The following is a 10709-nucleotide window of genomic DNA, read 5'->3' as shown; positions in this document are numbered from 1 at the left end:
TGAGGTAAGCTAATTTGATTGAAATCATGTACTGCGCTTCTACTGTACATTCTTGTTAATTTATAAATGCAAAAAAAAAATCTTCAAAAATTATCATGAAAATACATAGCATGATTTCCATTGTAAAGAACATGTACGATTGTGAATGATATTTTACGATGATAACGAATAAAATATAGATTTTTAACTGCACCTAGACGAAACGCACACCATTGTTTAAAATGAAAACAAGCACAATATGTAAGTATATTTTCATAATTCGTGTATGTCCTTAGATAAGTACGTTTTATGTTTACTTGTAACAAAATGTTCAGATATTAGTGAGAAAACAATATGAGGTAACTTATAAGTGTGAGTTTCTTGATCGTGTTTGCTTTATACCAAACTATCAAGAGGAGAAAGCTATTATCAGTCTCTCATAGTCCATGAAAATTCTCGTTCAGTGTGTGACAATATCATTGTCTGTGTGTATTTGGGTGTGGGAGGCGATATTACTTGAAACTTCAAGCTCTTGAACTCAATGACAAATACAATATTTGCCTCCCTCCGCACGCAATATCCACAGGAAATTACTGCATTGTTTGTCTTTGCGCCCAAAGTCCAGACGCTTTAAAACAAATGTTGATTGATGAACAGGGAATAATACATTGAGTATGGCAAAATCAGCTTCGCATCGAAGGGCCATTCTGTGACAGTAAAGTCTCCACAAATTGTCATTTTCGTCTGCAGCTGTTTCCAATCCACAGCCATGATCTCGGTCAATGGTTAACAACGGAACATTGTATCAAGTTACCTGCGCAACTAGGTTAGTATTTATTTATCTATTTTTATTATTTCTAGTATTACTATCATTTTTTTTAAAGCAATTTAAGCATTTAAGCAAATTTAGGGCGCTATACCAAACTTTCTTCATCTTATCAGAGTATGCACTCAAATGTCAAAGTATTCTAATTGCTGAACAATAACAAATAAGTACATATCCCACTGAATAATTATTAAGTAAACGCCGTTTAAACGTTTATAGATAAACGTATTTATTAGGATCTATGTTTTATCTGTTAGGGTGTCGGGCCTTTCCCGTTCTTTCATTCACAGCTGCGTGACCACTTTTCACATTGTGAAGATTATCTTCGGATTCGCCGTTGTAAACACCATTATTATACTGAACTACTTGAGCTCATTGTACTGTATGATTATTCGATAAGTCACCTTGCTTAATCTTTTTTTTTTTAATTTCTCACCACTTAGGACAGCTCTAAAACATAGAAAGCAATCAAAATCAGTTTAATCTAAATGTCTGTGGTTTGGTGCTTTTTGTTACTATTTGGCTGTATTCCTTATCTTTGTGTGTGTGTGTGTGTGTGTGTGTGTGTGTGTGTTTATAATTTAAGCTGGTAAATAACAAGGGGAAAATCATCGAAGCCTTTCTTCACCATATTCATTTTTCTGCAAGATCCTACAACCAGATAATGTGTCTTTTTTTTAAGGGAATACAATCCATATCAAAGTTCCGTTTCTCCCTCGGCACTTCAATTAATTATCGTGCTTTCTTTATGGTTCTGCCCGCATGTTAAATATCCAACCAGTTCCACCTAATCTCTCATTTGAATATGAAGCGCATTTGATATTCTAAAAAAGTGTCAATCAAATGATTATAAGATGATATTAGAGTATGATGTTATATAAAGTTATTCATCGCCATGGAAACGATTTTTAAACAAATTTACCTGGCCGATTGGTTTCGTCCGCACCTGGTTTCCACCTAAGAAAAGACTGTGCGATCATTACCGCGGGACTCCATTTTCCCTGCAAAATTAGTGGTTTGAAGAGCATCTTCTTTTCCACGATTCCCGATTTTTAGACCTGCTTCAGTAATTTTCAGGTGTAGGAGGCCACTGGTATACGTGTATGAACAGCGCAGGAAAAGATGGTGGCATTTCAAAAGTGTAACCTGTCCTTGGTCCTGTCATTTCTACATGGAGTAAGTATTGGAGGATTTATTTAGTTATTTAGTTTTGCACCTCCCCTTTTATCATAAAGTATATTTGTTCTCCCTTTATAATATTGTGAACCCGCAGTTTGAAAATAAAAATAATGTCAAGAGCAATACACTCTAATAATAATCACTATTTCACTGTGGGCCCTAACAATAATGTCAAATAATGTGGCATATTATTTTCGTAGTTTCTAAATTTCTTCAGCTCCAAGTTAATATATGATTGTTGTTGAGCAAGTATAGAATCCTAGCAAACGCACACTATCTGATGTTGTGGTTTTGGTGTGTATGTATGTGTGTGTATGTTTGTCTATGATTCTTTATGTTTGTTACTTTGTCCAGGAATATGAGATGAAAAATCGTACAGTGCACTCCCGTATAACGAACACGGTTATAGCGAAATTCCGGTTATTAATACAAGTTTAGTTCGCAAAATTATTGGCTTTATGTTTTCTACTGTGTGTGTGTGTGTGTGTATGTTTTTTTTTTTTTCTTTTTTTTTTTTGGCCCGGTTATAACAGAATTTTGATATAACGAAAGAAAACTGCCGGTCCCGAGGACTTCGTTATATCGGGAGTCCACTGTATTAATTTTGTATTTGCATTAACATTTTGTATTTGTGGGTCTAGGGCAATTACCGCCTGGGCAATTACGTCGGAACCTTCTCCTGGTCCTCATCTTAATCCTAATTCTGAACCAAATCCTAGGTCTGATCCTAAACTTAACTCTAAACCTAATCTTTACTCTAACCATACCACTAACCAGTATTTGTGACCGTGCACCTCAAAACAAACATAAAGTCGCACACACTGATTTTGCGTGAGGACTGAAAATAAGTGAAATGGGTCAACCTAGCCGAACTTGACTTTCTCATATTTTCTGAAAGAGTGGGTCTTCTCTTACATTATGCTAAAATTTGGTATCATAAAACGGGCAGTAAAGTGTGTTTTTTTAGCGGTTTATCTCGAACATTTTTTTTTTTTTTGGTAGAATAGTGTGATTATGTGTGTCTTTAGAATCCCTTTTTCATTTCTGAAAAACCTCATCCACACTTTTCACTTTCAACTCTAATAACTTTTGAAAGGGTAGTGCTACTGCTTTGAAAGTAGACATTAATTATGGATAGAATGTGTTGATGAAGCATACTTTCATTTCATTTGAATCTGATAATCCCTTCATTGTTGTTACTCTGGTGGTTTACTTCCTGTTTTTTGTCCCATTCATTGCACAGCCAGCACTGTTTGGTAAAGATTAAGCGCTTGAATATATAGACACTGTACTTCAGAGCCTCTTTTCTCAGTTCACACTTTTCATGAGTTTGTGCTTTCTTTCCAATATTTAGATAGGTTAAGAGAGTCCATTAGATTTGAGTTATACATCATTTTAAAGCTTAAAGTCTGCCCTTTCAGAATATGGTCTTAACTAAAAATTCATGTCTGGCGACTTTTTGTTTGTTTTGAGGTGCAGGGTCACATTTAGCCGGGGGAGGGGGGAATTTCCCACGGAGGTAATTGCCCTGATACGGCATTGTATATGTATTTGTTGTATTTGTATTAATATTTTGTGATCGATAGCAACGTCGTATCAGTCAATGGCCGTATCGAGACAGTTTTTGATTGCATGAATAATGAGTTACGAAAAAGAAGAGTAAAAATGTATTGCTACATTATCCTAATTGTAATTGTCCACAGTTCCTTCAAGCTGCATGTTGCCAAACGTTGATCGGCCCGAAGTCAGTGACGGTGGAAAAAGGAGCTGACACAACCCTGACATGTTTGGTGATAAATGGTGATGACGACACGGCGGAATCATTCATGTGGAGCGATGTGTCACAGGGAACGAAAATAGTCATCTTTAATGGTGGTATGAAAGTGTCCCCTCTTCCAAAATATGACGACTTCAGCGTGGAAGAAGATACAACCTCGTCAGTTTTGACCATCAGGGGAACGGAGATCACTGACGAAGGGAGTTATCTTTGCGAAAGTCTGGAAGCAGAAAATTATGTTCCATTTGCTGAAGTCACTGTCGAAGGTGGGGATTATGTAGTTTAATTTTCATTTCCAATTTTCAATTCAATGTTTCCACGAAATCACTCTTTTTATAATTATCCCACTGGACGATCTATTGGGTTTCATTTACCCCTAATGAAAACGTTATTGTCTCGGAATACAACACCGACGCTTAGTTGTAGAATTCTTGAAGATGTGATATAAAAGATTATCCATTTTTGTATTCTTTTAAGCGCAAGTGGAAATTCGTTTTGTTAAATTCCTGAGATATTTATCATCATTTATTAGCTAGATCTACAACCTAAGATTGCATCATCAGTCATTGAGTCAATACTTTTATAGTGTAATACATAATCTTATTTGCATACACATAGCTCAGCTGCTCGCAATCATCAGCTGTCCAAAGCGTGCACCTCAATGTCCTCTTCAGTTTCCAAATGTCCAGCGTGTGGGATTTCCCTTTCTCTCTTTCCTTTCTTTCCACTATTTTGTTGTGCTTTATTCCTTTCACTAGTATACCCTCCTGTCCAGTCATGTCATGTTGTTGTGTTTCTCCTGTCTTGTTCCGTCCTGTCTTGGTGAGCAAGCGATATCTTTTTTTAAGAATCCTTTGAGTTGTTCACAGTATACAGCCATGCTTTTCAGTGGACCTCTCAAATCTTTTTTTCTCTAAACATAGCTTGGTATTTTGCCGGTGTGCATGTACTTTTTTATTTGTTAACCATTATCTATTATGTAAAGTTGAATGTATGCCTATGTTATAATTCCTGATTTATCACGTTTCATGCTTTGCTGGAAAAAAGAGTGAACAATAAATAAAGTGAAAAACAACAACAACAACAACAACAACAATGTAGTTGTAGTTGTAGTGTCTATGTAGTTGCAGTACATTCCGCATGTTGTTTTGCTTCCACAGCGACCTTGCTGGAAAGAACACGGTGCAACACAGTGTCAACACAATTTGAACACACTTTGAACTGACTTTGAACTCTCTTCACGCAGTTAAATTCGACCGTTTTAACAGTGTGAACACATTTTGAATCATCAATTCACAGTGTGGCACAGAACGTTACCACGTAAACACTCTGTAAAAAACAAATAACAGTGTGAAGTCGTCTCCACACTATTTAATTCGAGCATTTTCACATAGTCGACTATGTGGAAACACTGTGGACACAGTGATGAACAATGTGTTCTTTCCAGTAGGGGACAAAAATATAATCCCTTTTACCAGTTATCCTGTTGCACCCCTATAGTAATGTCAAAATTGGAACTTACATCGGATACAACGTACTTGGTTGTCGGCACGCAATATACGGCGACTTGTTCGGCAACAGGAGGCCGGCCTCAAGAATTGATCGAGTGGTATCTAGATGGCGAACAGCAGTTATACCAGGACATTGAGCAGTACACCTACCCTAACAGCGAAAACTATTGGCTCTCAGACACTGTTAGTAGGTTTAGCTTTACACCAGTGAAAGAAAACAATGGTCAGTCTCTCGAATGCAGAACAACTGGACATCAACTGACCAGTCTAAATCAGGACACAAACATCACATCTCTCAACGTTGTGTGTGAGTCATAATAGATTTTCGCTAGAATATTTGACATGATTAGGCGGGTTGTCTGTTTCTTTCACATTTCTACCTGAGCTCCTTCACTTCTTTGTCTTTATTTATCATATTATTAAATGGTTCATCACTACTGTCATTTGACCGGAAAATCTGCCGAATGTTTAGGGTTGAAGCATGCGTAGGATAAGGTGGAAGATAATCTTTTTTTTTTAACATTCTAACAGTAATATTCATACGGAAAGGTCTTTGGTAGCAATATAGAATAAGCAAAAATACCTTGAAAAAATTAGAGATTGTTTATTACATCTGAAAAATTATGCGCTCTAACGTTGGGAAAATACTAATTGTATACTGAATTTGAGAGAGAGAGAGAGAAAAAAAAGATGAAAATATGAAAATTCATTGAATTGAACAGCCTTGAGAGGAGAGTGACATTACATAGATAAATGTCATCATTCCTTATTTTCGTATATTTTGTACTCTTTACATAGTTCCCCCGGACGACTCCATCATAATCGTCAATTTCATTGAAGATGGTACCTATCTCAAAATCACCTGCTATATTCAACCTGGTCAGCAGCCGAATCCTAGAATCGAAGATCTGTGGATTTATAAGAATTACAGCGTCGATCCGTATCAAACGCCGATGGCAAGCCCGCTCATAGAACCAACTCCTGACCATATTACGAAGTACACTTGTACGGGTGAAAATTCCTTAGGAAACACGTCGACTGCAAAACTGTTTATCCCATGCTGTAAGTTAGTTTTACATTTTTGTATCTTTTTGTCTTCGTATTATTAAAACAAGAGAGAGAGAGAGAGAGAGAGAAACACTTAGGCATATTTACATCATGTAAATAAAATAATGGTTGGACTAATTAATAGATAAATAGATAAGTGAATGATTAAATGTAAATGAATTGGTATATTATACGTAAGGCAAGATTTCACCGTGAAGATTTTATATCATATGACACACATATACGCGGAAGGAGTCTCAAATACGCTATCTGTAGATCCAACATAAAGGCTTTTATTCAAAAAAATGTTCAACTCTCCTCGGGCTTTCGTCAGTGTATGGTATACTTCACTGACGAAGGCCCGAGGCAGGTAAGAAATGTATAAAATATTCTAATATATATATATATATATATATGTATATATGAAGAATTTGTTTGCAAAAACCGATAAGTCCATATTTGCCAAATGCAGATATTTGCGATTAAAGGTCAAGAAAAATAAAGAGAATGATAAGAAAAGTTTTGCTTCTTTTGACCATAACTTCACAAATATACCTTTATACGTAGTAACCAATTATTATATCATTTAAAAGGTATTACATGTATTTTGTACTTTATGACAAAGACCGTACTTCAAAGTCTTCAAAAATGGACTTATCGGTTTTTGCAAACAAACTCCTCATATATATTATTATAATTAAGATATGTTCTAATTTGCCTTTATACTATGGAAAATGTGGAATATGAGGATTATATCTAAATGGGTTTATACGCACACTGTATCTTGAAATTTCTCAACTATGGATTATGACTACATTTGATATGAAAAAGAATAGAAGTGGGGAAGTAAATAAAACCGAAAATACATGTTTATGATTTTAAACGTCTTTATCCCCCTCCCGCTCTTTGTAATTATTATACTATAAGGTGGAGGGAGGAGGTATTGACCAAACTAATCTGGTGTAATTTTTTTTCTTTGTTCCTTTTTTATTTTTTTTTTGTTTTACAGAGACAAATAAACCTTGCAATACTCCTTCTAAAATGAAAAAGATTGGAGAGACATCATTATTGAAATAGAAGAAAGATGTATTTCTCTTTTCCGCTAAATTCTCGTTACACTTGACGGATTACCACAAATTGCAACTGAGTGGAAAGACTCTAAGTGAAACTTTGCTCATGATGAATAGAAGTTAATTCAAAATCTAATACTAGCAAATATTAATACCTGGTGAAAATAGAAAATACAGAAGCTAAGGAATATTACAAATTTATTCAGATCGCTAAATAAGTATTCTCTATAGGCAATCAAATAATATTTTTACAATACAATATATAAGAGAAACTCATCCAGAGAAGAAGATTAGGACATAGCTAGGTTACCTTTCTATTTAAGTTTATTCTACCATTCGCTGCTGACCCTATTTCGTTTAGAAATCCACTTAAAAGAAAACACTTAACGGTTGGGATTTAACCGTAACTTTTGTCATTTCATCTACCAAACATTCTCCAAAGTGTTTCCTAGTGAAAGTGCTAGTTGTTCCAACTCCGGGTTGGTTGTGGGCATTTCTATTTTGGCCATACTCCTCGTTGGATCTTTGACCATCAATGTCGCCCTCTACGTGAGAATGACAAGGCAATCTGCTTCAAAAGGTTGGTTAATGTTGGACGTGTCTAAAGACAGCCACAATTACTGATTTTATGTGTGGTCATTTGTACTTCACTGAGCTTGGCTAAAATGTAGCAAACGCGAATTCAGATATCTGACAGTGTATGTAATCATATAATACATGTTTAAGTTTGCATAAAGGATTCTGACGAAAATCGGTGCTTGTTGGGGATATAATAGTCTCCTGTAATTTTGAAGCATTGATAATGATTAAAAAGAATAATATACTGTAGTATCTAAAAAAAGAACAGAAAGAGAGAAGTAACGAAAGAATCTTGAAGACTGTATGATTCTATCAAAGAAGATAAAATGTGATCGTGCACCACATAACAAGCAAAAAGTCGAACCCCTTGATTTTAAGTGAGGCTCAAAAAAGGTGAAATGGTTCAGCCATGTCAATCTTGAGTTTTTTATATTTTCTGAAAGAGCTATCCTTCTTCTAAATTATTCCTCAGTTTGGTATCATAACATGAATGGGAAAGTGTGTTTTTAGCGGTTTATCTACAGCTTTTGGGAAGAGTAGAATGATCAGGTTAGTCTTAGAGGTCACTTTTCATGTCTTGAAATTCTTATCACCTTCTTCACTTTCAAGTCTAATAACTAATCATGGGCAGAATGTGCTAATAAAACAAAAAAAAAATGCTCAATTTCAGCTTAATCTAATCATCCCTTCACTATTATTGCTCCAGTGGTTTACATCCTGCATTTTGTCCCTTTCATAGGACAGCTAGCACGGCTTGGTGCAGATTACGCGCTTGAATAGACCGTGTACTTCAGACATGAGCGTAAATGCCGGGGGAGGGGGATGGGGGGGGGATGAATCCCATCCCCCCCCCCCCCTGAAATGGAGGAGGGGGCGGATGGCCTGTACAATCACCCTCCCCCCTGAAATTTGAGGGATAAAGTGGAGGAAGCCGAAATGTGATTGTATCAATTTTGGCATATTGCATGACGTTCGTACGCCCGTCTCCAGACAGGTAACAGAGCTTAACAGTATTCTATCTTGTAGGATAATATATACATAATTTTCTCAAGCGCTCGCTCGCTTCGCTCGCTCGCAAAGAAAGTGATATTGACATAAGGTATGGCTCAGACGTTGACAACGTCAAATGGTACAGGCCCACATGTAAACATGTAAATCCAAAATCTCACCAAAAGTGTGCACCAGATCGCTTAATTTCAGGTCTGAAAATGCAAAATCTTCCTCGTCTGAGAGGGGATATCACAACCCCCATCCCACACCCTCCCACACTCGGTTGCTGCGCTCCCTCACACAGATGTTCCAACTCCAAGTCCTTCCCCGCCCACATTAAAACGGAACGATGCCCGTGGGATGATTGCTTTATTGCTTTAAATTAAGAAAATAGAAAAATACAATACCTACAGGAAGATAATGCCGCTACGTTATTACACATAAAGAAATAGAGATCCATATTACCATTTTATTGAATATATTTGGGCTTTAAAAGGGGGTCAAAGTCGCCTGTCAGTCAAGAAGAAAGAAAATCAAAAGATAAGAGAAACAACAGCAAAAATTCTTCATTCTTTTAAGGTCTGATATTCCGCCAAAAGTTGGCTGACAAGCAAAAGAAAAGAAAAAAAAAAAACAAACAAACAAACAGAAAACAAACAAACAAACAAACAAAAGCAAGCACAAAAAGTCTTCATATTTTTGCTGCCACTTCCCTCATACTTTATATTTCATGCAAAAGAGTGGTACATTCGACCCCTGTTAAGTGTGTTTGTGGTGGGGAGGGGGCCCCAAACTCCCCCCCCCCCATCCGCTGTTGAAAAATAAAACAGAAAAACGGAAAAATACCAAAATGGTAATTCAAGGGTGAGTAAACTGCTTTTGAAATCGACATGAAAGGGTGATCAAGAAATAAGATATTTTTCTAAGAGTTCTTTTAACCACGTTTAAAGAGGTATATGGTGTAAAACATTCTTCAAAAAGCCCGGAGGCAACGAAATATTGTGATTCAGCGTGATTTCTGGTTGGCATTCTGAATATAAGCAGGATGTGCGCAGTGTACTCAGAACATCCCGAACGCAAAAAGAGACGCTGCAATGTTGCGCAATGTGATGTAGAATGTACATCTTTGTACCTTACGCTTCGTTATATCAAAGCTAGATCATTAATGATTTTGCAGTGTTGCTTTACACACGAGTCTATATTAAAATGCCTTGCATTGGCAATAATAAGACTTGACCTGGAATATTTCCAAACTTTTTCATGTATTTAAAACACACACACACACACACAAACAATAATATTAGGGGATGTTTTAAGGTGCAGATTTTGGATATTCTTCCCCCATTTGTTCACTTCGACGCCGCCTCGCTGGTCATACCTCCCCAAATCACGAACATAAACTGACATCCTTGACTACCAGTGGCGGACCCCCCCCCCTTCCTAATATCCAAAGCAAAAAAATGCAGCTACAAAAGGCAGTATTTGGACTGGAAATGTCAAAATTTTCTAGCTCGCTTGCTCCACTCGGTCGCATTTACTCCTTATGCCATTCTCCTGATGTTGCTGCCAGTAAATGTCAGCAATTGCGTCCGATGCACCCCCCTCCCCTTAATTTCCAAAGCCAAAAAATTATAGCAACAAACGGCAGTTTTGGGACTGTAAAATGGAAAAAAAATGTCAAGGTCGCTCGCATATAATCGTTATGTCATTCTCCTGATGTTGCTGCCAGTAATTGCCAGCAGTTGCACCCA

At 36.7% G+C, this 10709-nt stretch overlaps 1 protein-coding gene across 1 annotated transcript; it reads left to right on the top strand.

Annotated features, from left to right (window-relative positions):
- Positions 1-1927: 1927 nt before the first annotated feature.
- On the top strand, positions 1928-8013 carry LOC140230166 (nectin 1a-like). The gene is made up of 5 exons (XM_072310353.1): positions 1928-1981; positions 3688-4027; positions 5262-5579; positions 6071-6334; positions 7832-8013. Exons 1-5 carry the CDS (start codon positions 1928-1930, stop codon positions 8011-8013), a joined length of 1158 nt encoding a protein of 385 aa, XP_072166454.1.
- Positions 8014-10709: the final 2696 nt, after the last annotated feature.

Source organism: Diadema setosum, chromosome 6 (genome assembly GCF_964275005.1).
Source record: "Diadema setosum chromosome 6, eeDiaSeto1, whole genome shotgun sequence".
Taxonomy (NCBI): Eukaryota; Metazoa; Echinodermata; class Echinoidea; order Diadematoida; family Diadematidae; genus Diadema; species Diadema setosum.
The sequence above is the reverse complement of the archived record's forward strand: the minus strand, read 5'-3'. Positions and strand labels throughout refer to the sequence as shown.

Coding starts and splice junctions, on each gene's coding strand:
- LOC140230166 (XM_072310353.1), top strand. CDS start 1,928: ATGGTGGCATTTCAAAAGTGTAACCTGTCCTTGGTCCTGTCATTTCTA. Junction 1,982..3,687: donor TCCTGTCATTTCTACATGGA/GTAAGTATTGGA, acceptor AATTGTCCACAG/TTCCTTCAAGCTGCATGTTG. Junction 4,028..5,261: donor TGCTGAAGTCACTGTCGAAG/GTGGGGATTATG, acceptor GCACCCCTATAG/TAATGTCAAAATTGGAACTT.